The sequence below is a fragment of the Aplidium turbinatum genome, chromosome 9 (assembly GCF_918807975.1).
Source record: "Aplidium turbinatum chromosome 9, kaAplTurb1.1, whole genome shotgun sequence".
NCBI classification, from domain to species: Eukaryota; Metazoa; Chordata; class Ascidiacea; order Aplousobranchia; family Polyclinidae; genus Aplidium; species Aplidium turbinatum.
The window spans coordinates 19744568-19768388 of NC_137480.1; the positions used below are offsets into that span (position 1 = coordinate 19744568).

Below are 23821 nucleotides of genomic sequence, written 5' to 3' on the forward strand. Positions count from 1 at the left end.
AGCTCTGCTACTTTGCGTGCGTTTGTGACCACGTGGTTAGCCTATATCTGTATTTTGATAGTCTTCCAAAAACTTCGACGGAGGGGCCCCCTCCGATCGGAGGGTTTGGAGGGCGGTTGCTACGCCTCTGGTGTTACTTGATGATAGGCAGCACCTCGACTAGGAAACTGCACGGTTATTTAGTGCTGCCAGTCCTTTCTCCATTTAGCTATGTAAGCTATGTGTTTCTATTGTGTACAACTACGGTAGGCTACTCAATTTTTCTCGTGTGGAAAGAACAAATAAAAAACACCTCTCTTTCAGTGGGGGTGCGGGTGAGGGTCACTAGTCCTCACACCCTATGTTCGACCTTGCCTTACATGCGATGGTGGGTTTTTTTTGGGATCTCCCGACGTTGGGTTACTCAGCCAAGGCAAGTCGACCGTTGTGTTCTAACAGAAACAACTTAGGTTTGTGGTACCAAAATAAACCAAAATCTCGAAAGCGGATTAAACTGTTCGTGCCACAGGGCAAACATAATCTAATATAATTAAATAAAACATTTTAACTGAAGCAACGCCGCAAAACTAAACGTCAACACTGCAACGGATACAGGACCACAGGGAGCTGAACACACATTATTTTTTCTTCAACGAAACGATACTTATGTGAATTTATTAGCAAATCTGCAAATTAAGAACAAACATATTGCAAAGAAGTGAGCTTTTGCAATAAAAGGAAATTTGCTAACGATTTGGCGTTTTGCATATCATATCATAAAGTTCTTTTAAAGAGTGCTCTGTGACATGAGACCGAAGAAGACTTTCAGCTTCAGCAACATCTTTAATACTTTTCTTTTCATGAGTGACATCTATCGAAAAGCCACAAACTTTGCACTTACAAACTTTTTGCACACATCTGACTTTGACACAAGTATCAATGCAGTTGAGATACGCTTCAGGAGTATTGATCTGAAAAATAAGTATAGAAAACTCTATTCTCATTTCTGTAATAATTTTGTAATGTAGCCTACTCAAAAATTTGAAAACTACAGTTTGAGTGAATGGAAATTTTGTTTGTTTTGTTTGTCATATCTTTATCCTGCATTTCGGGAAAGCGGACTTGAGCGCTATGCATCGGATTGTACGCCTTCCGACGTACACCTGACCCACGCTGCATCCGACGACAATGTCTGTTTCCGGTTGTCTACTCTACTTATGACTTAAATTTCGTACTGCCCATTACTCAAAATCGATCACTGGGTAGAGGCAATTATCGTAAAGTTTCTTGCCCAGAGAAACAACAGCAAGTGCGGGTGGCTGGGTCGAACATGCAGGCTCTCGACTGCGAGCCCAACGCGCTAACCACTCGGCCACTGCTGCCGGCACTCGGCCACTGCTGCCGGCACTGCACTGCTGCCTGCCGGCTGCATTTATTTTCCTTGGACTGAAAAATCATTTTCTGGTACAAAATTGTGGCTTTAAGCTAGCTAATGGCACAGGCCCGAACACCGAAACTGGCAAGGTAGAGTTTCTGTTTGCAGTTGAAACTGTTGTTTTCTACAAACATTAAATCAGCAGAGGTCACTGAATGGACAACTACATTTGATATAGATTGCTCTGTTACAAAGAGCCTATGAGAATTGAAAGATTGTTGCTTGTCTGGCCATTTTGCAAGGTCTTCAGGCCACTAATTAGGCTAAATGGTCTATGAGCTCAAACTGTAAAACATCAGTAGCTGATATCTTACTACGTTGGCCATTCCGTTATGGCTGTGAGTTTTCTTTGCGTTCAAATTTGTTACAACTATTTCTTTGTTGTTGAAGTCAGCGAGAGAAATTTCTTTTTCTAACTGAAGGCAATCTCCTGATCTCAACAGAATGTCATCCTTGCTTTTGAAGTTGTTATCATTGGATAGTTTCAAATTTGATTTAACGCTGCTGTGATGTTCCAGTCTGCAATAGAACAAGTTGACCAAAACATTTCCATGGAACGAAAAACCACGGTTTCCCAAAACTTACTTTAAAGTGCGGCAAAAAATCTAGAAATGTTGAGAGAGCGATGAAAGAATCTTTTCGTCCATATTATTGAGCTAACCCTAACTATCTAATACGTAGCCTACCCAGTAAACATTTTTCCTTGGTCCAACGTTGGCTGACGGTTGTTCGGGTTAGCTGAGGGTAGTGTAGTTTTGCCAACTTTGCCAACTTTTGAAATATTTTAATTGAAGATACCTTCGAAGAATTGTTTAAGTTTGCTTCATGCATGGTAGGGGAAAGCCGTGTATTATGAACTCCCTGTTGTTTTTAGAAAACGTGGCAATAAAAATGTTTGACTTTTAACAGCTTGAATTAAGTAAGTTTGCTAGTCATTCGACCGGAAAAGTTCTTGTTGAAAGTTGGCGTGTTATTGAAGTTTTGAGGGTATGAAGGTTTAAAGCTTGTGTGATATTATTTTGCAGATGGAGAAATTGTTGTTTTTTTTTATCAGTATATCAATGGACTTGTATTTTTTTGATTAATATACCCTCAAATAAACGTGATGATGGAAATCACAACAAGTTTTGTTTAAAAAATGCATTATTTAGTTGATTATCAGCATTTTAACTGGAATCACCACAAGTGTGTAACATGAACCCTAGCTGAATGTGTAATATGAACCCAGGTTCATATTACCAAGTGCTTTATGATGGTGTAATGAATTTTTTTAAACTGGGGTTCTGTAAACTGGGGTTCAGACTTCAATTTTACCAGCATTCTCAATGCAGTGCACGTCATTCGATTAATGTTGCTTATCTTTTTGTGAATTTAATGCTTGCATTTAAAAAGTAGTGCATGTTTACTAAAATTGGTGTAAATTATTTGAAAACCTTATGGTAATAAATTTTGTTATGCTGCACATGTAATGTGGCTTGCTTTAGTGCAGTTTTTGTGTAGTCAATCCACCTCTATTCAGCAATGATTCAAAGCGGTTCATATTACACATCACAGGGGTTCATATTACACAGAGGGTTGTGTAATATGAACTCTTTTGGTAAATTAATAAAATTGAAATAACTTTTTTATTGCAAAATATCACATACTAATATATTGATGGGGAATAGGTATGCATGTTAGCTTGCTGTTCTGTAAATATTGTCCATATTTTCATTGAAGTTGTGAAATTAGGAACATTTATTGTTAGGGGGTTCATAATACACGGCTTTCCCCTATTCCTTTTACAATATTGTAATGGGACAATGAAAATGCAAAAAAAATTAGAATTCAAAAGTCGTTCTTGCCAATGTTGGTGTGCAGTTGTACAGAACGTTGGGCCAACGTCAGTATTTGCGGGCGAACTATGGTAACCCCTCAATATGTTTTACGTTGGCCCAAAGATTTTAAAATAAGTTGGCCCAAATGCGTCGAATGGTACAAGATACGTTGGGTCAACAGAGGAGCACTATTTTACCAACTGTCACACTACGTTGGGCCGAGGTACAATGTTTGCTGGGTATGTTTAATTAGAAAACTTTTAGCAATGTTAAGGGAATAATACGTCAATAATAAAACGAACAATTTCTCTGTATTTCATAAGTAGGCCTATTTAGTAATAAAGTCTATGGTAGACTTTACTAACTTTACTTGTTGCTTAGACTAGGCTTTATGCGGAATGACATTTTTGGCAATACTTCAGAAAACAATGACAACGTGAACAAAAAATATGTAACAATTCATATAGAAACTAAATTCCAATGAAAGGAACTCAAACCTGGAATTCAAATTTGTCTTGGAAAACGATTTCGGCTCCAAGCAATTAGAACGTTCATGGGAGACAAAATAATTTATCCGGCCGTTTTTATGAACTTTGTCAAAGGAAGGTGTTACTGATATATATTTTGCATTCCATGATCTTTGCAGATTTATATAGGGAAGAATTAGGTCTTTTTCTTGATCACTGAGTAAAGGAGAGAGTGGCAAACTAGATGGTTGGTGAAGTGAATGTGTGTGCTGTGGAATATGCACGCAGTTTGAAGGAAGCGGAGCGATTGCACTTTTCTTTGCAGTGACGTCAGAATTTAGTGAATTTGATAACGCAGAAATTGAGACAGTGGATTTGTTTGATGTTTTTCGTCTTTTGTACTTCTGTTGTTCAATTTCGTTGTTACATTTGGTAGACGAAGCTTCATTGCCGAAATTTTGTCTTTTGCGAAAGTTTGTAAAGGGAACATCCGATTTCTTGCACTGCATCAAACTTGTACCAACAACATCTGCAAAAAAAAAATTATTGAAAATACCGTGTAGTAAAGTAAATTACGTTTCCACCACAAAATCAAGGTAGCTAAGCGAGCGACTTGTCATTATCTCACATTTCCAGTTGAAATGCTGAGTTAGGTGCCACGCTAAGACGCTGTTGTGTTTTCAGTGTGAGACAAAAGGTCACCATGCAGTAAAGCATAGCAATTATGACTGGCTTCTCAAAAATCAATAAAAAAGTACTACAATCTTCATGGTTTGCAGATCGTAGCAATCAGTTTTCAGCTTTTTAGAACTGCGGGATTATGATTTGGTTTTTAACGTTTTATCGGTTAATTATATCTGAATAAAATTATACATTTCTTCATCGTAGCCTTTATGTGTCATGGATTGGATTCAGTATAGTACATTCAGTTAGTTGCATTCAGTTAAAGTCGCAAATTAACCTTTCTCTGATTATTGTCGGCAGGCTCGGATTTAGGGGGGGGCAGAGGGTGTAAGTGCCCCGGGCCCCCCGAATTTTGAAGGGCCCCCCTACGTGGAAAAGATGTGATTTTGCGTTATTTTTTTTCTTTCAGCCTTTGAAGTTTCTGCAAAATGCTGTGCAGTGCTGGATTAATGTTAGCCTACTGTATAGACGTAGAGTTGGTTTTTCACGGGGGCCCCCGATCTAAAAGTGCCCCGAGCCCCCCATCAGCTAAATCCGGCCCTGATTGTCGGTATCTATCAGTATCACCACACTTAGGCTACTTCTCCGAAACTCCAAGTACTCTATCAAATATAAAAAAATCCGAGACTTTGTTAAACTTACCAGTACTTAAAGATCCCAAATCGAGATTTTCCTTCTGACAGATTACATTATTTTCGGAGATCGGTTTTTGGTTAATCTTTTTCAATTCACCGAAAGATGATGATGGAAAGCATAAAGATTGACTGACATCTTCCTGAACATGAATTAAAAACGTCACATTGACGTCAGCGCATAACGTCATAAAACAACCAGAACAAATGAAACCAATCAATTCTAAAAAATTAAATTAAATCACATCACTCAACCTTAGATCGAATTTTGAACTGGGAACTTTCCAATGCAGCAGTGGCCCACTCTCCAACTCCGTAATACTTGGAAGCAGATGCATCGAAATTCAAGGAAATATCCGAGCACTCAGAATCCTGATAAAATTTGTATAAGAATTGTATAGTAGCAAATTAAAAAGTCTTTTTCGATAAAAAACAGTTTTTTACATTATTGTGCTATCAAATTATTGTCCAATAGTTTTGTATTGCTGAAATAGGCAAAAGACTTTGTAGTGGGGCAGAAATGTACGACTTCTCGCCCTCGGTTTATAACCGGGCCCCTGGGCCCCCCTATAAATCCGCGCCTGATTGCGCTACCAAATTGTTGTACAATCGTTTTGTATTGTGGAATTAGGCAAAACTATGACGTTTAAAAAAAAATCAAGAGTGAGAACAAGAAAAAAAAATCATAGCATATGTTTATTGAGCTTTCATGTGACAGACATCATGCTTACAGCGGTTTAAAACAAACACCTGAAACATTATAAAATATGATTGAACCCACCTCTGCACCAACGCCATTCACCAACGAAGCAGAATAAGTCGGGTCGCTGTTTGTGTGAAGAGTGTCTTGGGGTATTTCTTCTTTTTTTTGCTCTCTCAACGTCACTTCTGTGACATGCCACAATATTTTTTAAGTGAATATAACTCAAGGAAATAATTACGTAAACCACTTTGCGTCTTACTTGATGATGTAAACACTACGTCATATGACACAATCATCACAGGACGTAAGTAATTACAAGCTAAAGGGAGTGTCTAATTTCGTTTGTTAAAATAAACTGTAATAAACACACTTCAAAATCAATGATAACAAGACTAACAAGAACAATGTCGTGTGAGCAATCGTAGCTAACGTGTGAGCAATCGTAGCTAACGTGTGAGCAATCGTAGCTAACGTGTGAGCAATCGTAGCTAACGTTTGGCTTAAAATTTCTGGTTATCTCAATTTACGTGAATTTGCACTAGTTTTACTCCTCCACTCGAAAGCACATTATTCATCTTCCAAAATCGCTTCTTTCATTAAGCTCAGTACCAAAACAAACTGTTTGCTTAGGATGCAGTTTCTTACCACTTGAATTGATGTACTTTGCGTTGATTCCAGCGTCATGATTGTTTTGTTCCCTTATAAATTGGATTTTTTTAGCGTAAGTTAACTTTTTTGCCACCCCAGACAAGCAAGATGATGCGCGTGAGGATTGTTTTCCACAAACGGAGGAATTCCATGGCTGTAAACAACTGTTTCATTACCGGTCACACCATTGTAAAACAAGCGCATTTGTTTCTACTGAATGGTAGGGTGTGATCAGGGGTGTAGCCAGCACAAAATTACGGGGGGGGGGGGGGCAAATAAGTATTGTTGCACTTGTCAGAGCCCAACAACGAGTCAACAAAGATGAAGGGCCCAGAAGTTGGTGTGGAGGGTTCCCTTGGACATTTTTGAAACAAAAAACCTTAAAATTACGCATATTGAGAGTACTTTTAGCCCAAATCACTCATAAAACTTTGTCAAATAATGCTGTAATAAACGGTGAAATATTTATTTAAAACATTCCAATTCCTCCCTCCCCTGACTACACCCCGGCTATGATGTTAATTACAGCTTCAGCTTCTATCACATATAGCAACTTTCTGCTTTGTAAAGTTACTTAAAATTAAAACGATTTTTGACAATATTGTAATTATTGCTTCAGAGTATAGACTGCATGAACATAATTTCTTGTGTACCAAACCTTACTTTATTTCTTTTTCGAGGTGTAGGGCAACTTGTTGCTCTGGAAGTGTTGCATTTCGTAGACGATAAACTTGGATCTAAACAAAAATGAAACAATAAAATTAAACAATCTTGTCGTGCGAAGAAAAATTAAACAAGCAGTGAATAGTAGGCTATAGTATCCTAATTACAAACGCTTGTGTGTTTTCTGGTTGTTTTTATAGTTTCATGGTTATTTACAGGATATGAGATGGAAGGAAAGACATTTTTTTCATGTTTCATAACATAAATTAAAGAGTAATAATAACATTAGAAACTTTGTTTATTAAACCTGAAATTTGGCTTGCGTTTAAAGATGGCAAAATTTACTTATCACGAAAAGTTTCATTGCGACCTTTAATACCAACTTCGACCCTTACGCTCTCGTACAAAATATAATTTCGAATTTATATATTAATACTATCAGAATTTTTTGTTTTACTCGCTCTGAGGATGCACATTGTCACGATGCGCGAAACGTTAGTGAAGCAATAAAGATAAAAGAACGTGTACAAAATACCATTCTACTTTTACTTTTGTATTCATTATGTGAATGTTGCAAGTTGCAACCATTGCTGGAAAGCATTTTTCGGTGAAAAAAAAAGGCGAAGTGATTAATGAAATCAACTCCCTTCTGTCGAGAGTAATGACATCCAGATGCTGACGTCAGAGTTTGGCAGAAAGTTTGCCCAGGGCTTTAGTTTGAATAAACTTATCCAAACGCACGCGTAAGCACGTTCACTGAGGTCGGATGAATCATAATGGTCTGACGTCATTGTTGTTCAACAGCTCCTTTGGATATCGAATATGAAATAAACTGAACCGTGACGACCAAAAATGAGAACGTTTTTATTTCAAATTGATTTCGACAAATGATACTTTAATGCCCGCTCTTGATTTCTTTGCTTTCAGGTCAATCGTTTACTTGCCTAATTACCGCTGTATTTTTACCACAACACAATGCAAATCCGAAACTACAACAGAAGTAGGCTACTGGTCGGTAGCCTACAATAGCTGTTGATATAAGTCTGGAGATTGTTGCCAGGGCAGCAAAGTGGCAGCCTCAAATATGTAACACCAGGCCTTTGGTTTTTGCGCAAATAATGTCGCATTTGCATCTTGCACAGTAGGCTACATGTTGTCTGGGAACTGGGGAGGGAGCAGAGAGGTTACTTTAGCTACCCTTGCCACAACGCACACGATTAACTTACCCATTGTCGACTAACAGTTTGTACTTGATATCGGAAATAAAAACTTAGTAATAAATAAATAAATAGTTCGCATTGCTACACTGCGAATGCACAATGATGCAAAACTACTGGCCACTGGTCACGTGCTGCTGACTAGCCAACTTTAACCATAACACTTAAAAATGACCCACTCACAAGAAATCACAACTTACCCCTGTCCATCTGGTTTACTAAATCTTTATTCAAACCTCAAAAATAACCTGGGCTTCCTTGCTTGTGAGCTCACTGTTACACTGACGTCACCACAAGTTGGCGATTGTGTTTACTCACTCTCCAAGATGACGTCATATGAGCATGAATAATGCGCGTGCGGTTTAGTAAAAAAAGAAACGTGCAGATGCAAGAACACACGCTAACGTCAGCATTCCGAAAAGCGAATGACTACATCAATACAACGTATAAGTGACTCGAAATTTGCGTTTCCAATGTTTTATTTTATTTCCAAAAAGTTGTCCCGCTATTTCTACTTCGTGGTCTCATACACTCAGGTTGGGAGATACATTGCCAGTGGCGTAGCTAGGGCTTCCAGCCCCCTGGGATAGTGACACTTTTTGCACTCCCTAGAGCTAGAGGCCTAGAGAATAGTATGTTGAAATGTTTAGTTTTGCAACATCACGTCTGCGCGCTGAAATGTTGCACTTGGAGACAATTGTCCTTTCTTGCCCCCCCCCCCCTCCTTAACTACAACATTGTTTATCTGGAGTTGGTTTTCACGGTTCCAATCAAAACTGGAGAGACAATGCAAATCATTTTGACTCCTTTGCCAGCACTCATTCATCCAATGGTGTTGGTTTCAGCCGTAATTTAGCTTTTGACAAAAGAAAGACGGTTACTGAGCTTTGTATACAAATAAGTAAAATTGTGGCCGATTGTAAGTAAGCCTAAAACCCTAGTAAAAGTTGGAGGCGAGATCCTTTGACTTAATTGCCTTTCCTTCAGCAGCTCCGCCCGCTCAATATCACATTTTGAAAAGAACGGTGTGTTTCAACTTTCACATTCACCTGGTATCGGACCAAGGTCAAGCTCAGTAGGGTTAACAGAGGGGTGCGAGAGGTACTTTTGGATTTGGGTCCGGAATAAATTTTGGAGTCTGAAACCTTTTCAGGGACTCGGGAAGGAAAAGAAAACGTCGCATATATTTTTGTTACATTGCATTTGTTTAGCAGTGTTTTGTTTTAGGGATCTGGAAATGTCACTGGTACCGAACCCAATGTGACCTCTGGACCGCTTTCCTTAAAACAAGACGTTGCTAAAGAAAATGACACTACTCCAGAGATTCTATTTGAATAAGCTTAACTGAAGATGATCTAGTTGCTAGCTGATCGAAATCGATTTTTAGCTGTTTATAAAATTCGTTTGTACTCCAGAGAGTAAACATTTTACATTTGCTGATTTAATAGGCCGTTGGTCCGGCACAGTTTCCTATCATGGTTGTAAAATCGAAACAAAAAATATTTATATAGAAATCACTTGTTGTTGTGTGAACGTTGTTGTTGAATTCACTTATACTGTAGTTGAATCACTTTTATCTTTTTTTTAATTGTAATATTTTCAACAATTTTACTGCACATTGTGTTTTGATTTATCGCACATCTTTTTCCCAGCAACCGATAAACACCTATCTATCAATAAGCATAGGCATAATTTTTTTTTGAGTATGTCGCGAAGCTAAACAACATAGGCATATCTATTGTTGACCTTAAATAGTGAAGAACATCTGGCAAACTGATCGTCTTAAGCATTTGCAAGTGCGTTGCATTGAATCAACAACGTATTGCATCAAAACAATCATACCAAAATTGCAGCTGACTCAGACATAAAAATGTCTCGTCATCCAGCTGGCTGCGTTTGTGCCTTCAAGTTGTAACACAAGATCAGACTTAGATGCCTGAAGCCATTTTCTGCCAATTCACTGAATACCATACCTCAGTTGCCTCTGCTTGCTTATCTCACTCAGCATAATATGGTGCATATAGAGTAGGCTACAATATGTTTATTATGAAACTTTTAGAAAAGTTGCATGAGCAAAAGACAACCAACTCAGATTAACGATATGTTTGGTGACTGGTTCAAAATTAAATATTTTTTCGTTACAAAATAATTTGAAATCGTTTGGTTGCGCTTCCATGGCCTTAGCTGTTTTCATTACTGAGCCTACCACTAGGCTACTCCAGGTTGCAAAAATCGTTAGACGTTAAAATTGTTCTAGTACTATGACAGTAATCCCTTAGAACGGGAGGGTATCATAAGCATCTGCTTCTAAATTTTTTGAATTGAAGAGCAGTAGTTTCATCTGATGAATAAAGAAGTTTATAGGTTGTTTGGCAAGATATGCAAGAGCATGAATTCTAATCATTAGCAACTAGCATACGGCCCAAGCTTTTCTATTCCACACGACTGTCTAGTCTAGTGGTTGACAAAAAGCAACATGCTAACTTGCTTTTTGAAATAAAAGAAGGAGAAAGATTGTTCCTTAAAATTTAGAGAGGCACGGATTTTATCAAGCGGGATAGACTGAAGGCGCATACAACCAGGCCCGGATTTAGGGGGGGGCAGAGGGGCAGTTGCCCCGGGCCCCCCGACTTTTGAAGGGCCCCCTATGTGGAAAAAAATGTGATTTTGTGTTATTTTATTCCCTTTGACTTTTAAAGTTTCTGCAAAATGCTGTGCAGTACTGGACTGATGCTACTGTAGACATAGAGATGGTTTTTACGCGTCGTAGGCGCGAAAAATTTTTTTGCACGGGGGCCCCCCGATCTAAAAGTGCCCCGGGCCCCCCATCAGCTAAATCCGGCCCTACATACAACAACAACAACAACTGTTTCCACATCACTGTTTGCAATTCCAAGAATGTTCTGATTGCTGTTTTGCTGAAATCATTTTTTGCAGGTTGACAACATTTAGTATTTGCTGATCTAAATGGCTAATTTCACGTAAAATGTTTTCGTTACAATTTCACCCGTTAATTCATTTTGCTATTCTTCTTTTGAGTTTACAAATAACAACTAGCCAATATGCACCAGACGACAATGTTGTCAGAGGTGGAGAATTTGATTCAAAACCTACAGGTCCTGCTGATAAAGGTAAGAATTAAGCTAAAAAATATCTTTTGCTTTCAATGTTTTGATCTACAGTATCAGTAGGCTACCGTAATTAAAGCAAACGTTTTGTGTGGATTTGATCTGTTTATCCACAAAAGCAATTTCTTAGTTTGTAGCAAACCTGGATTGAAACCGATAAGGTCATAACTGTTACGGCCAATCTCTGTACAAATCAAACGTCATATAAAACCGTTCAAGTCTACTGAATATTACGTCATGGAAGTTGCTAGAAAATGTGCCAAAATTGCACCATCGTTCATAGACTTGTGTCAAACTTGTTTGGACTTGTTTGGGCCTGTTTAAACAGGAAATATTACATCAGCTTTAAACACCTGTTGGAATGACTTCATAATTGTCTTTCATTATTGCGTCACAGTAGGCTACTGCATACGTGAATTTGAGATATTGCTATCTATTCTGGTCATTCGTAAAATGATTGTTTGAAAGTTGGCCGCACATTTAACTGTTGGCTTAGTGCTTGCTAGCTGGACAAAGGTTCCGTCTTTTATCCAAGTAATCTGTTCTGTAGTGACAGTTTTTCAGTGGTGTAAGGCGTTGCACCCCCTCGTTTTCGGTAGCCGTGGGCTAATTTTACAGAAATACACTGTTTGAAAAGAAGTTCAAGTGTGTGTTTCTTCGGTCATTATATACAGACGAACGGATTCGGGAACTTTATGTTAAAATTTTCCCAAGAAGAGATTATGGTTTACCGCTGTGACCATAAAAAATAAAAGACGAAGTTTGTAGTTGGTAGGCTAAGAAGCACTTAGAAGCAAAAAATAAAAGACGATTCTCTGGCTAGTGTTTGTACGGAAGCACAGGCAGCATAAAAAATAAAAGACGGTTCTCTGTCTAGTGTTTGGCACAGAAGCACTTAGAAGCAAAGAAATAATAAAAGAAGATCTTATTGGTTGGTAGTCTAAAGAAGCAAAGAAAATTAAAGACATTTCTTCTCGGTAGGCAACTGAAGAACTTTAAGCTAAAAAGTAAAGACATTTCTTCTCAGTTTGGTACAGAAGAAAAATAACTTTGACATTTATTGGCAAGAAAGAAGATTAAAGGCAATCCATCTGTGCTTGAAGATTCAAGTGGAAGAATCCAAGCAAGTTTTGTGGACGTTTGGACTTCACATACTCGTACAGCTACGGTATCGTGCATTTAAATTCTTTTTTGTATTTTTACGGTCTTTGCAGTTAAGTTTTTTATAACTACTGTAATTTTGTGTGTTTGTGTAACTTAATTTTTTAATTGTTAAATTTAGCTCTAACATTTAATATGTCTACACTCGGTGGTGACAGGGACTCGACCGCCGTCGACTCGACTGAGTTTAAGCCTGATGATGTTCTTTGCGGTCGGGCAGGCCATTCTGGGGAGGGACCCATTAACGATGAAGCTAAGTCAGTTCGAGAGGCCCGGCATCTTAGACGGGATATTTTGACTCAAATTGGGAAACTTTCTGTGGCCCTAGGTTCTTTGAGTGATAAGCAGGAACTGTTAATTTTTAGATCTAACTTATCTACTTTAGAAGAGGAATTAAGGCATTTCCATGCTCTTTTGAGTAAAATTGTTAACTCTGCAATCTTGGCAGAACTTCGTGATAGGGTAGATCCCGAATTTAACTCGTTAAAAAATAACTTCGAACAAAAAGAAAGTGATTTCTCAGATAGGTTAGATGCTGACATACATCCTGAGGATAGCGCCTCAAATGTAAGCACTAGGATGTCTGAGAGCTCGTCACGGATAGTTGCACAAATTAACCTACAGCTAAGACGAGAGGAGCTCCAGATCCAAGCCGAGGCCGAAGCAAGAGCTGCTGAGGCCGAAGCGAGAGCTGCTGAGGCCGCCGCGAGAGCTGAGACCATACGAGTTGAGGCCGAAGCGAGAGCTGCTGAGGCCGCCGCGAGAGCTAAGGCCGTACGAGCTGAGGCTGCCGCGAAAGCCGAAGCGAGAGCTGCTGAGTTCGCACTCAAAGACGCACAGTTGAGGGCTGAACAACGTAAGGAGGTAGCTTTAGCTGAATATCGTTCTGAGTTGGGCTCCCGGCGTAGCTCTAGGAAGGGCTCTTCTAGGCATTCCAGAAGTGAACATCAATCGCAGTTTAATTTACCTAACCTTTTCCAGACGCCTGTTCAATCTGTAAGTGGACCTGTACAATCCACATGTTTTCCAGCTGTTTCAGGAGGTCTCGGGACCGCGGCTAAGGGTCTTCCGAAGGCTGTAGAGCCAAGGTCTGCAAATTACAACCGAACTCCTCCCCCAGAGCGTACAGGTCACGGGGCCGCCATTAGCAGTAATGCTTTGCCCCCTTCAAAGTTTTCTGCGCCGCTAGTTGCTGATCGCCCAGCTACACGTAATTTAGGTGGTTGTGAGAGGCGTATCGTGTCTCCTGATTTTAACGTGTTTGAGGATCGTGATCAGGCTGTGCATGTGACTGAGCCCACTCAGCCCCTTAAGGGATATAGCTTGTCTTCTCCCGCTAAATCGAGTTCTCAACAGCAGGATTGCTTTTTTGAATACCAAAATAGTAGGACGTTCTTCGATAAGGCGGCCTTGATTGGTTACGATGGTAATAATATGCCATTTGTCTTCTTTAAAAATCGTGTTATGGCCTTGATGGCAGCTTCGCCCTTTAAGGGAACTCGTTTGACTTTGTTGCAAGCAGCTTGTGTTAGAACAGCTGCACAAACGATTGCTAATTTGGTTTCCGACACTCCTGGCTTGTCAGAGGAAGACAGGATAGAAATGTCGTTATCTCGCTTGTCCCAACGTTTTGGAGTTCGTGGAGGTCTTTTCGCAGAACCAGAAATTAGAAAGTATCGCTATGGTAGCAAATTGACTTCTATCTCTTCCAGTGATTTGAAAGAGTTTAAAGATGAATTGTCGCAGTGTTTGCTTTACGCGAAAGCTTATGGTCAGCGTGATAAATTAGAAGGACGTTTTGTTTTGGATTTGGCTAAACGACTCCCGTTTGACGCTAAGCAGCGTTATCTTGACTTTTTAGGTGATCAGTATGGTAGCACTGAGGAACCTACTTTTCAGAGTTTGTTTGATTTTGTAGTACGGGAGGAAACGCGCAAGTCGACTGATTTTAGCATTATGCTAATGGGCGATTCTGGTGAGTCGCAGCATTTTAAAAAGTTTGGCAAAGGAAAATTGCCTTCATGTCCGGTTAGGCAGACGTCGGTAAAACCCCATGATAATGTGATTTCAGGGAGTTCGCAGTACTCGACTGCTGTTGGCGCACCGCGCGGCGGTGTGGCCAGACATAATGACATACCGGCGTGTTTTTGTGGTTCGTCACGTGGTCAAGTTGAATATCATTTTTTGTCTAATTGTAAAGAATTTTTGCGCTTGACACCTAAAGATCGGAGAGATGTCATTGTGAAAGCTGGCAAATGCTTGAATTGTTTGCGCCAGCATATGGTTAGAGACTGTAATCATGCAAATAACTGTCGTAAGTGTGGACCCACCAACGATAGGAAACACTATTTTCTTCTGCATGATTTTTATGTGACGTCACGTGATTCTCTGGATTTGGTCGGTAAAGATGAGGCTGGTGCCAGAGTTCCTGTGCGTAATGTTAAAATTGGAAATGTTAAAGCAGCCTTTAACCGCGTTACTGCTGCTCGTGTTTTGAATCCAATGACTGGCAAATCGAAGTTGGTGTATTGTCAGCATGATCCTGGTTCGCAGTTGACCTTTGTTTCGAGTGACTTGGTGTGCGAACTTGGTCTTAAACCGTATGATAAAGCGTCGTTTAAAATGGATACTCTGGCTGGTCAGAAACCTACTTGTGCTGAACTTGTTAAACTCAACATTCAGTCGTTAGAGACGAATGAACTGTTTTGTGATATAACCTCGGTGGTTAACCCAGCTTGGGCTGACGATGTTAAAACTTTACCCCATAAACAAGATTTAAGTGGTTTCCGTCATTTTCATGACGTGAATATGTTTCATTTGAATGATTGTAGTACTGTAGATGTACTGATTGGCAACGACAACGCTTATTTGATGTGTGCAAAAGAAGAGCGTGTTGGTGACAATCGTAGTGAACCGCATGCTTTGCTCACTCCTCTCGGTTGGTTGGCTTGTGGTGGTAAGTCACCCTTAGTTGAAAGCGTTGCTAAAGTGTGCAGAGTGCAGACGTCTTCAGAGTCGGATGTCATCTCTGGCTTTCAGCGTAAAATTGAGTCTCGCGATATGGAAATAGCAGACCTGAATAAAGTCATTCAGGATTTGACTTTGCAAAATGAAACCTGTGAATTGTCTCGCAATGATATTTTGGCTAGAGAACTTGTCGAACCGAATATTGAGTTGAAAGATGGTCGATTTGAGATACCTGTTCCGTTGAAGGAAGATATTGATCTACCTAACAATTTTGTGTTGGCGTCAGATAGAGCTGCTGCTTTAAGAAAGAAAGCTTTAAAACAACCTGAACTTCGTGATTTCCTTACTGACACCATGAAAGATCTTAAATCTAATGGCTATATTGAGCGCGCGGGTGAAGCAGGAAATGTCAAGGGATTTGAATGGTATTTACCATACTTTGTGACGTCACAATTAAAAAAGCGCATTGTTTACGATGGCAAGTCTGAATTTCGAGGAACTTGTGTTAATGATGTAATGTTTTCGGGTCCTGATTTGTTAAACTCTCTGGCAGATCTCTTGGCTAGATTGCGGCTTGGCAGATTTGGTTTCGTGGCCGATATGACCAAGTACTTTTTTCACATTTTGGACTCTTCAATTCGTAAGCCCAGTTTTATTGAACTGCTTACGTACACAGGCAGTGCCGTTCGGATCGTGAACGAACGCCCTTTGGTACCTTTGAGTGACGACCCTAGGGATTTTACTGTCATCACCCCTGCCTCACTTTTGACCCCATACTTAGACCCATACTGTGCTGTTGGGCAACCACATGATCGTGACCAATTAAGAAGGGATTATCGGTTCAATTTGTCACTTTCTCAGCAGTTTTGGAATAAATGGATCGATTTTTACTTGCCAGGTCTTCAGGGCCGGAAAAAATGGCCGAGAATTTGGAGCCTGGTCAACTTGTAGTGGTAGGTTCTCTCCAAGACATTGGTAAACGTGGGAAGTATCAACTTGGGAGGGTGCATGAGGTAGTTCCACAAATTAGGAAAAGGAAGCCTGTGGTTCGTAGAGCCAAAGTTGCCGTCTGCAACTATGATGAGAGTACGGGGAAAGTGAAAGTAGACTACGTGTTGAGGGATATTTCGTGCCTCGCCCCCGTAAAGAACACCTAAGTGTTAGGGTTTGAGCCTGGTTTTGTCTGCGGTGGCCGATACTTGTCTGAGCCCGGAACAGTCGGTTATTATCGCAACTATTGTATATAGCGTCATTTAGCGTGTACCTATGGTACCAATTTCATGTATCGTCGTGTTTATTCTTATTGCTGTTCATTCTTTGCATGCCCTTTGTATTTGCGTATTAACTTAAACGTGAGTGATTCAAAAAATTTGTGTATCGTGTGTTTTATTCATTGGCTCACGATTGTCCTTCAATTCTTTTTTAGTTATGCCATGTTAGACTGTCATAACTAGGGGCCGCTATGTTACGGCCAATCTCTGTACAAATCAAACGTCATATAAAACCGTTCAAGTCTACTGAATATTACGTCATGGAAGTTGCTAGAAAATGTGCCAAAATTGCACCATCGTTCATAGACTTGTGTCAAACTTGTTTGGACTTGTTTGGGCCTGTTTAAACAGGAAATATTACATCAGCTTTAAACACCTGTTGGAATGACTTCATAATTGTCTTTCATTATTGCGTCACAGTAGGCTACTGCATACGTGAATTTGAGATATTGCTATCTATTCTGGTCATTCGTAAAATGATTGTTTGAAAGTTGGCCGCACATTTAACTGTTGGCTTAGTGCTTGCTAGCTGGACAAAGGTTCCGTCTTTTATCCAAGTAATCTGTTCTGTAGTGACAGTTTTTCAGTGGTGTAAGGCGTTGCACCCCCTCGTTTTCGGTAGCCGTGGGCTAATTTTACAGAAATACACTGTTTGAAAAGAAGTTCAAGTGTGTGTTTCTTCGGTCATTATATACAGACGAACGGATTCGGGAACTTTATGTTAAAATTTTCCCAAGAAGAGATTATGGTTTACCGCTGTGACCAATAACCTAGAATCCGTCCTAGAATCTAGAAAACAATAGATTAAAAACAAAACATAGCCTATAACATACAACTATTTATATATGCAGGCGGAGGTGCAACAGGCTGTAGGACGTAGGTAGCCTAAAGCAGTTTTTAGGTTGGGATAGAATATATATAATCGTGATGTGGACTGATTTACTTTCTATATTTGCTCTGTTTTGAACTAAGCAATTTTTACTTACGGCACTTTTACTTTTAGATTGAATGAGGCTGTTCAGCAGGTATTTAGTTCAATAATATTAGACGCTCTTCTGGTGTAAACTAAGCTAAACTATCACAAGTTGCTTCAGGTTATAATGTATAATTATTCCAACGTTTTGTCAACCAGACACGACTGACTTCTTCAGGTCACGGTTGACTTATTTTGATGGTTGCGCTTACATTGGTTGCGCTTACATTGATTGCGCTTACATTGATATGTTCCGCTGTTCTGTTAAAATTAATTATTACTGTCTTGATAAAAACAGAAGAAGGAGGTGGCAATTCCGTTGTTGTGCTGGGAGTCACTTTGTGCTTGTCGGTCATTTTCGCCATAGCCGGAATCTTCATCGGTGTGTACTTCCACGTTGAACGGTTTCTTTGCTACTGCTGCAACAAAAGAAACGTGGATTCTAAACTTGAAGCCAGTGATGCCCCTTTGTACGGAAGCGATAAAGCGAAGACCGCGAACATGTTTATGACGGCTGGTTCGGTACGAAAAGATTTTGTGACTTATTTTTGTCTTAGGACTATATCCAAATAGTTAGGCGTATCATTTGTGGCTAAAGTTTATGATTAGCGAGATGGGAGTCAAGGTAGGTTTAATCTGGTTGTCCATTCAACCACTTTGGGCTACCCATGTCTCTCCCTCCTCATTAGAGGAATGCAAAAAGAAAATCTGTGGAGACCTAAGTCTTCAAGCATGTGATTAAATGTGTTCTCAAGACCCACTTACGTACTATCGTTTGTTATCGAATAATCGTCCATAAAAATAACTACATGTAACTGCCAAATAGCTTTAGGAGATTTGTTGTTAACAATTGGTTGGAATTTATTGGGGCCAAACCGATGAAGGCTGTTGGACGTAGGCCTACCAACGTGACGTTTCTATCAATTCGGTTCTAACCTGTAAGCTGTAGTCCATCTAAAATATGGCAGCTTACAAAATAGGGTTTGTGGAAACAAAAAGTGTTGCTAAAACATATTGTAGAGCAAGGAAAACACAAAATTTCATTTAGTTTCGGGGAGAAATTTCTTTGGTTAGATTCACTTTTATTTTGTTGCAAGTTAAGCTTCTTGCTCAAGACTTCTATTTCGTTTCGATTCCCGAAAAAACAATGCTTCTCACGATCATAATACGTATGTTCATGTATGTCGAAATACTTTGCATTTTTGGATCACTAAAATGAAATGTCACCAACAGAATTCCGCTTTTACGCAAGATGAAGAGAAGTCGCAGAATTTCAGTGTTGCTGCTGAAAATCCAAACGAGGCGAAAGAAAAGAAACCTTCAACCGCTCAGTTTGCCCCAAGACGTAAACCATTTTTTCCACCAAACACCAAAAAGAAGAAAGCCAGAGAAACGTCACTAATGGTCGTTGACCCGATTGCATTTGCTTCGTCAACCACTCACGTGACCGATGACGGAAGCATTGTTCGTTCAGCTGATAAAAACGCCTGGCAACCTCCACCCAGAACGTCCCGGCGAAATCAAAATAACGAAACTACTTACAAATCATTCTCCACCCAACAAGATGATATTCTATTTTAAAAAGGTTCAAGGTTCATAAACCTTGACCTTGTGCTTCAAACTTAGCAACTTGGCTACTGTGCGAGCAAAAGAGAACATAGGTTTGTTGGCACCTTCTCAAAGCAATACTTTCGTGCATCTAATTAAAGTTATAGCTTGCGGAAAACTTAACTTTCAAAATGATATCCAAGAAATCTATATAGCTACAGATGAAGTAATAATCCTTCGCTAAATGAGCAATTCATGCTTGCGGTTTCTCACCTTTGTTTTGTTTATCTTCTGCACCCCAAGTTGTGCATAAATCAGCCAGCAAACCAATCTTTTTACATTGATTCAACGTCTGCGATTTAGTTTTAAAAGTACTGTTTGTACTGTTTATTTGATCGTCACTAAAAATATTTACTGGAGAAAATAAACTTTTTTAGATTTTGATGTTGACTCAAGAAAGGAGAAAATGTTCGATTTATTTCTTTTTTTGCATAAAAGTTAAGGATGGTAACGTTTTGCATGTTTAAAATTATGCAGGCTATATGTAAAACTGTTTTAAATTTAAGCAGTCTAACCGTTAGTTTGAATGTTGTTGTTATTTTTTTAGTGACTTTCACCATTGAAGTAGTATCATTTTTGAAAAGTGAAGTTATGCCAGCCCATCCAGCCAATCCTTTGTTTTTACATTTATTGAACATATACATACGTAAATTTATGTAAAAAAACCTTGAATTTATGTTATAAACGACTCAATACTTATCTGGGTATAGCCTAAGCAGTGAGCACAAAGAAGAAAAAAAACGTTGCATTTTGCTACAAGACGGTCAGTGTCAGCCATGGTTTCAGAATGTAGCCTGAAACACGCAGTGTTAATACTGTACTGCAAATTCAAGCTTGCTTCAATACAGCAACAATAGCGTAGCCTACTGTATATTGACAGAAAGCAATATTGCAGATGGTACTAAAAAAAGACAATGCGATACCAATCGCTGCTACTAACTGAGAGTGTAAGTTTTAATTACTTTTGTGAAAAGTTAAACTAAAAGCCAATACAAAGAGTCTTCATCTTCTTGGTTATTTTAAATGTGTAGCCTATAAATGCATGGTAAGAACTAAGAAATACGATTGTTTTTTGTTGTGATTTTGTTGTCTTAAATTGATTTTTATCTATCTTGCCAGTTTGTAACCTAGAGACATAAATTTGTATAAATAAAGAAGAAAATATAATTGTGTAAATTGCTTTCAAATTTTTATAGGCTCACACATCTACTTCGTTATTTTAAACATTTTGAATCAAAAGTCAACAGAGAAAGCCAAAAGCCCACTAAGCACGTTTGAAGTGTGATGTAGGCTACATTTTTAAACGAGCAATTGATTTATGCTGAATGAAAAATGCTGAAAATATTGTTTGTTTCAGCATTAACAATATCAGTTCAAAAACGATCGTAGGACTACTCGGCATCCGACAACTCAGCAAGTGCTTCAACTCAGCAAGTACATTTCAGCTACTGCCAAGTCAGCAAATGAGATTTACGTGTTCACGTCGGATATGCTTGGCCATCGCTTATCAAACTTATTTTGCTTATTTGCGACATTCCAATTTTTGGCTTGCTCAGTTGTCGCTTGCTCGGTTAACAACTGCTGACTTGTAGGACTCTACAAAAACAACGAAATCTCAGCATGGTTAACCGACAACCATTGATGTAGTGTCTGGGGGTATTTGCTAGGGTTTGTAGATCATGGGGATGCAAAACTACTTCCGCTGTTGGCTTATCCGTAACACTAGAACGTTAAGTTGTTTTCTTCTTAACAAAATAATGTACCTTTTGTGGGTTATATAAGAGGACTGAAGTTGGTTTTGAAGTAATTTAAAGTTTTTAGTTGAAAGCAAGCCAGTAGCAAAGCGTAAAATATGTCAAATTAGCAATTGACTCTTCTAGTGTTGCTGGAATGGCGGAGTTGCTCGTCCCTTAATGTACTGTCTCTAGGCATTAGCAAGTACCTCCACATCATTTTAAAGTGCTGTCCAGAATTTTTTTTTTTATTAGTTAAAATGGTTTAATAAAGTTGAGTAGAAATTTTTTTTTTGGTTGAAATAAAGTTACAAAGTATCAAGGGTAGGGGTCAAAAGTCACTTAGATTGCAAAATTTATGGATTTGAAACGTTCTTGCTTTCAAAACTCAAGTGAAAATTAAAGAAAAAGCAATGACATTTCAAGAATACGTTACTAAGGAGGAGTTCGTGTTTCTAAAAACATTGCTAACAAGAGACAAAGCAGACATTGCTTGACACTGTCTGCTTTGTAAAGCGCTGAGGAGCAACGCATTCTGCGTTGGATACAGCGCTATATAAAATATAAAAGCTAACATTATTATTATTATAAGAGCTAAGTATTTACAAACGCTGTTAGTGACGTCATTATTGTTCATTTTTCGTCTTGTTTGTTGCTGACGAGGTCAGTGAGTTTAAAATTAGGGGTAGGCTATATGCTTTTTTATGACGTGCGGAGTTTTAGGGATAGGCAGTGGTTCCCAACCTTTTTTTGGCTGTTTCCCTAATCTCCATCCTGAAGTGAGCCAATTACCCTCACGATCAATTTTCAAAAACAAAAGTGTTTATTGCTATGTATTTCAAAGGGCTAACAATGACAATCAAAATGCAATACAATACTCGTCGTCGTGTGAGCCTCTGGGGCCGAGGGTCTATCCTTTTACCACCCCGGATTCATGATGTTCCCGGACGACACAATAAAGTTACCAGAGAGCAGCCAGTCTTTGGTTTCATGATCCATGACACGCAGACCTTCCGCTCCATTAGGTGACTTGAAAATGGAGCAGTCATTGATGATGTGGTCTGCGGTCTATTCCTCGGCACCACATTCACAAGAGGAGGAAGAGGCCATTCCCCATTGGCGCATGGTTGAGCATACATGCAATACAATACTGATTACTGAATACAAGATAAAAATGCGTGGTAAACATTCAATGCGAAGGTTGGGCCTGGACGTCATCGGCCAGCTTTGTAATCCTGGGCTTTGTGGTACTGAGGGCAATTCTTGCGTCGCTGTCAACATCTAGGCGATTGCGCTTCTTTTCCAAGACAGTTGAAAATCCTTGTTCACAACGATACATTGTTGAAAAAGATGTCAGGATATTTAATGCCTGTGTCGCTAATGTTGGTGCGTCATGGAGTCTGCTAAACCAGAAGGGTTCCAAGCCTTTCCTTTTGAAATCAAGTTTTAACGCTTCGTTCATTCGGAGAGTGATAAATTTTTCTTTGGTCGGAAAGTTGTCATCATCAACCTGGCTGTCATCACATGTGAAGGGCTCAGTGTACCATTGGAGACTAGCCGTGTCCAAATTCGGAAAGTGCCGTAGTTGTCTATCTTCTTGGCTAGCTGGGCTAAGTGGTCAGCTATGTCCTTCTTCAACGCCGCTGTCAAATCAAGTCCATTGCCTTCGATCGAGGTACATGTCAAGCGTCTGAAACTGCACTACTGTGCCTCTTCCAACTCGCTTGTTCCACAATTTAACCTTTGCGATAAATGCTGCTGCGTCTACTTTGGTGTCGATCACAATTAGCTACATTCTTGCCTTAAATTAAAAGATTGCCTTTGTTCAATTCACCAAAGATATCAGCCAGATAGCACAGCTGGGAAATCCACCGTTGGTTATAGAGAAGTATTCAGTGAAGTCGGACTTTTTTTCTATCAGAAAAACATGGACAGCCTCACGAAGTTCGACCAGGCGGGTTATCACTTTGCCACGAGACAGCCATCGTACTTGTGTGTGGTACAGCAATGCTTCGTATCTTTCTCCCATCTTCTTGCACAGTTTCTTGAAAAGACGGTTGTTCAATTCCTTCGCTTTTATAAAGTTCACAACCTTCACTTGCTTCACTGTTTCCAAATCGGGTCTCGTTACCCCCCAAAAACAGGCAAATTACCCCGCGGGGGTAATTTACCCCCAGGTTGGGAACCACTGGGATAGAGGTATATTTTTGTGAGCTTTCCTACTGTGTAAATGTAGGTTTGGAATATTGATTTTTTTTGCAAGACGCGAAAGTGCATTCGCCCAGAAGCGCAAAACAGTTCTGCAAAACCACACAAAATACTCTTCTTTTCTTAATTGTTTGTCCAACAATGTTACCTAACGGCTAGCCTACATACAGCTTCAATCTTTTTGAAAGTTTTTTTTACTGAGTGATTAGGCTAAGGTACACAATGTAGGCTACATATAGGAGGTGATTTTATAGCAAAATGTTGAAAGCGTTAAAAATGATTCATATACACGTGCCAGAAAGCAGAATAATATGAGAAATTATAAGAGAAATAGGCTATGCATAAAAAGGAATAAAATTAGTATATTTGATAATAATTACCGTATTAAAAAGTCGTAGAGCAAAAGCACAGACAATAGCAAAGTTACATAGTTAATTCGTCATCACTTGGTCAAGCTTTTGATGCAGAAAAAAAAACAGAAAAATTTGTGACGTGAATCTTAGACCCAAGCAGACGCAGGCCCAGTC

At 39.3% G+C, this 23821-nt stretch overlaps 2 protein-coding genes across 2 annotated transcripts; one reads left to right on the forward strand and one right to left on the reverse strand.

Moving 5' to 3' along the window:
* Positions 1 to 653: 653 nt before the first annotated feature.
* Positions 654 to 8514, reverse strand: LOC145777702 (uncharacterized). Its single transcript, XM_082589137.1, has 9 exons — positions 8446 to 8514; positions 7029 to 7102; positions 6363 to 6519; positions 5796 to 5902; positions 5270 to 5386; positions 5025 to 5157; positions 3729 to 4227; positions 1729 to 1933; positions 654 to 950 (listed from the first exon to the last, which is right to left on the reverse strand). Exons 1-9 carry the CDS (start codon positions 8453 to 8455, stop codon positions 726 to 728), a joined length of 1527 nt encoding a protein of 508 aa, XP_082445263.1. The 5' UTR covers positions 8456 to 8514; the 3' UTR covers positions 654 to 725.
* A 2674-nt stretch (positions 8515 to 11188) lies between these two features.
* LOC145777552 (uncharacterized) lies at positions 11189 to 20509 on the forward strand. The gene is made up of 3 exons (XM_082588965.1): positions 11189 to 11376; positions 18044 to 18267; positions 18979 to 20509. Exons 1-3 carry the CDS (start codon positions 11232 to 11234, stop codon positions 19324 to 19326), a joined length of 717 nt encoding a protein of 238 aa, XP_082445091.1. The 5' UTR covers positions 11189 to 11231; the 3' UTR covers positions 19327 to 20509.
* The last annotated feature ends 3312 nt before the right edge of the window (positions 20510 to 23821 follow it).